We start from the raw sequence: 1911 nt of genomic DNA on the forward strand, positions 1-1911 counted from the left end.
AACATACTCGTTCCTCTCCTGTTTAGTTTTTGTTTTTATTTATTTTTCACCCAAACTGTCAGAGTCACAGCAAGGGTCCGTCAGATTTTCATAATGATGAATAGTGACATCTTTCAGCTGGCGTTCTACACTATATCCAGGGCTTCACACCTCACATTAAAGTATCTATTCAGAAATCACGTTTTAGTTACAGTTAATCGCACGATTTGACTCTATTCATTGGCTCAGAATAAAAGATGGCCTGTGCACAAGATATATCACCATATGCCTGTTTTATTGACGCTATAATGTTGTAAAATTCTACAAATTCTAATTATATATTATATATGCCCTAGGATGCATGTTTGCCTAAATTTCATTTTGAATCAGTTTGATATTTTAATCTGTTACAACAAACAAACAAATAATAGAAATGTCCATTTGATCTTAGAAATTGCTTTATATAGGCCAATGGCTAGCACACTGAAACATTCGGACACATGCGGGTGAGATATTAGACAAATTTATTGAGTCATCATATCAGTATAAATATAGACGATTTTCGTGTTTCGTATAAAAAATAGGGTTTGTTTGACATAAAATCCGTATTAAATTTGAAAATATATTACAACACAATTAAACAATTAAATACGACACAAAATGATTGCCAGTGGCCTTATCTTCAATTTGGACTAAAAAAGCTGAAACACAGATAGTAACAATAATACATTACAAATAAACAAAACATGGATATATCCATACAATTCACGTGTACACAATGTGTATACAGAATAACAATGGCACTGCCTTAGGAAATAAAGTTAAAGGGGGGTTCGTTCTCAATGTTGTTGATGGATGATTTCAAGTGCAACTTTCTTGGGTCCTCTGGTGTCCAGACTTTCGCTGTCCTAATGATGTTCTGATCTTTTAACTGCTTCTCATCAGTCCATGAAAGAGAGTGTCCGGCGAGAGGAGGCAACCCGTAGTCTGGGTCATTAGGAGATGGGGATCCTGGAAAAAAAAAAAGCATGGGAGAGTTTTTTTAATAATAATAATAATAATAATAACAACAATAATAATAATTATAATAATTATAATTATAATAATATACTTACTTGTTCCTCTGTGGCAAATTATGACTTTTTTAGGTTGGTTTAAAGTATCACTGTGTGGGTTCCGGATTGGCATGTCGGACTGCACAAGTTCTGCAAGGAAGTTTATGTAGCCGATTGCCAGACGTAAAGTGTCAACTTTTGAAAGTCTCTTCTCATATGGTAGAGTGGGGATGTGTGATCGCAGTCCTTCGAAAGCATCGTTAATGGACTGCATCCTCCGTCGCTCCCGGACGTTGGCAGCTTGACGCAACTGTTGCATCTCCGCTTCGGATCGCATGCGCCTCCGCCTCTTCAGCAAGGGACCGTCTCTGTGAGGGGACAGTTCCGAGGTGCTGTCAGCGCATCCGTACGAGAAAGTCGAAGACGACGAAGAAAAAGACAAGTTGCCAGCGTCACAATAATCTCCGTCCTGCGATATCCGACTGTCCTTATAATATTCTTGGATTTGATTGGTGAGGAAATCGACATCCTCGTCCAAAAAGTCGTCTGTGTCCAAGTGGTCCCTCGACGAGTGGTCCGTGAAGAAGTCATCGTCGTCGAAATAAGGGGAGGAGAAGGAGTCTAAGCCTGTGAATGGATTCAACACAGTGTCCATTTTTTTGTGCTGTGTTGGTGTTGCCTAGTAACAGCAATCGCAGACTCTTCGATCTTTCCTCTTGATGCCCAAGAGTTGGTTCAATTTGAAAGGCGGCACGCGAGACACTCTTATAACTACATCCACAGTCGCGTGCCATTGACCGTAAGCGCCAACCAATCCGCGCCAAGCATCCCCAGCGCCCGCAGCTGAGGCAGCTCACCTTAGGATAAGGCTTGTTTA

The 1911-nt window shown here is 40.1% G+C and overlaps 1 protein-coding gene across 1 annotated transcript; it reads right to left on the reverse strand.

Annotated features, from left to right (window-relative positions):
* Positions 1-787: 787 nt before the first annotated feature.
* LOC107664050 (pancreas transcription factor 1 subunit alpha-like) lies at positions 788-1735 on the reverse strand. The gene is made up of 2 exons (XM_016454492.1): positions 1095-1735; positions 788-990 (listed from the first exon to the last, which is right to left on the reverse strand). Exons 1-2 carry the CDS (start codon positions 1687-1689, stop codon positions 788-790), a joined length of 798 nt encoding a protein of 265 aa, XP_016309978.1. The 5' UTR covers positions 1690-1735.
* Positions 1736-1911: the final 176 nt, after the last annotated feature.

Source organism: Sinocyclocheilus anshuiensis, unplaced genomic scaffold, assembly GCF_001515605.1.
Source record: "Sinocyclocheilus anshuiensis isolate Anshui unplaced genomic scaffold, SAMN03320099.WGS_v1.1 scaffold23, whole genome shotgun sequence".
In the NCBI taxonomy this organism is placed as follows: Eukaryota; Metazoa; Chordata; class Actinopteri; order Cypriniformes; family Cyprinidae; genus Sinocyclocheilus; species Sinocyclocheilus anshuiensis.

Excerpts from the sequence above, each read along its gene's own strand:
- LOC107664050 (XM_016454492.1), bottom strand. The coding sequence starts at position 1,689 with ATGGACACTGTGTTGAATCCATTCACAGGCTTAGACTCCTTCTCCTCC. Across the intron at positions 991-1,094 it reads AATTTGCCACAGAGGAACAA|GATCCCCATCTCCTAATGAC; the intron begins GTAAGTATATTA and ends TTTTTTTTCCAG.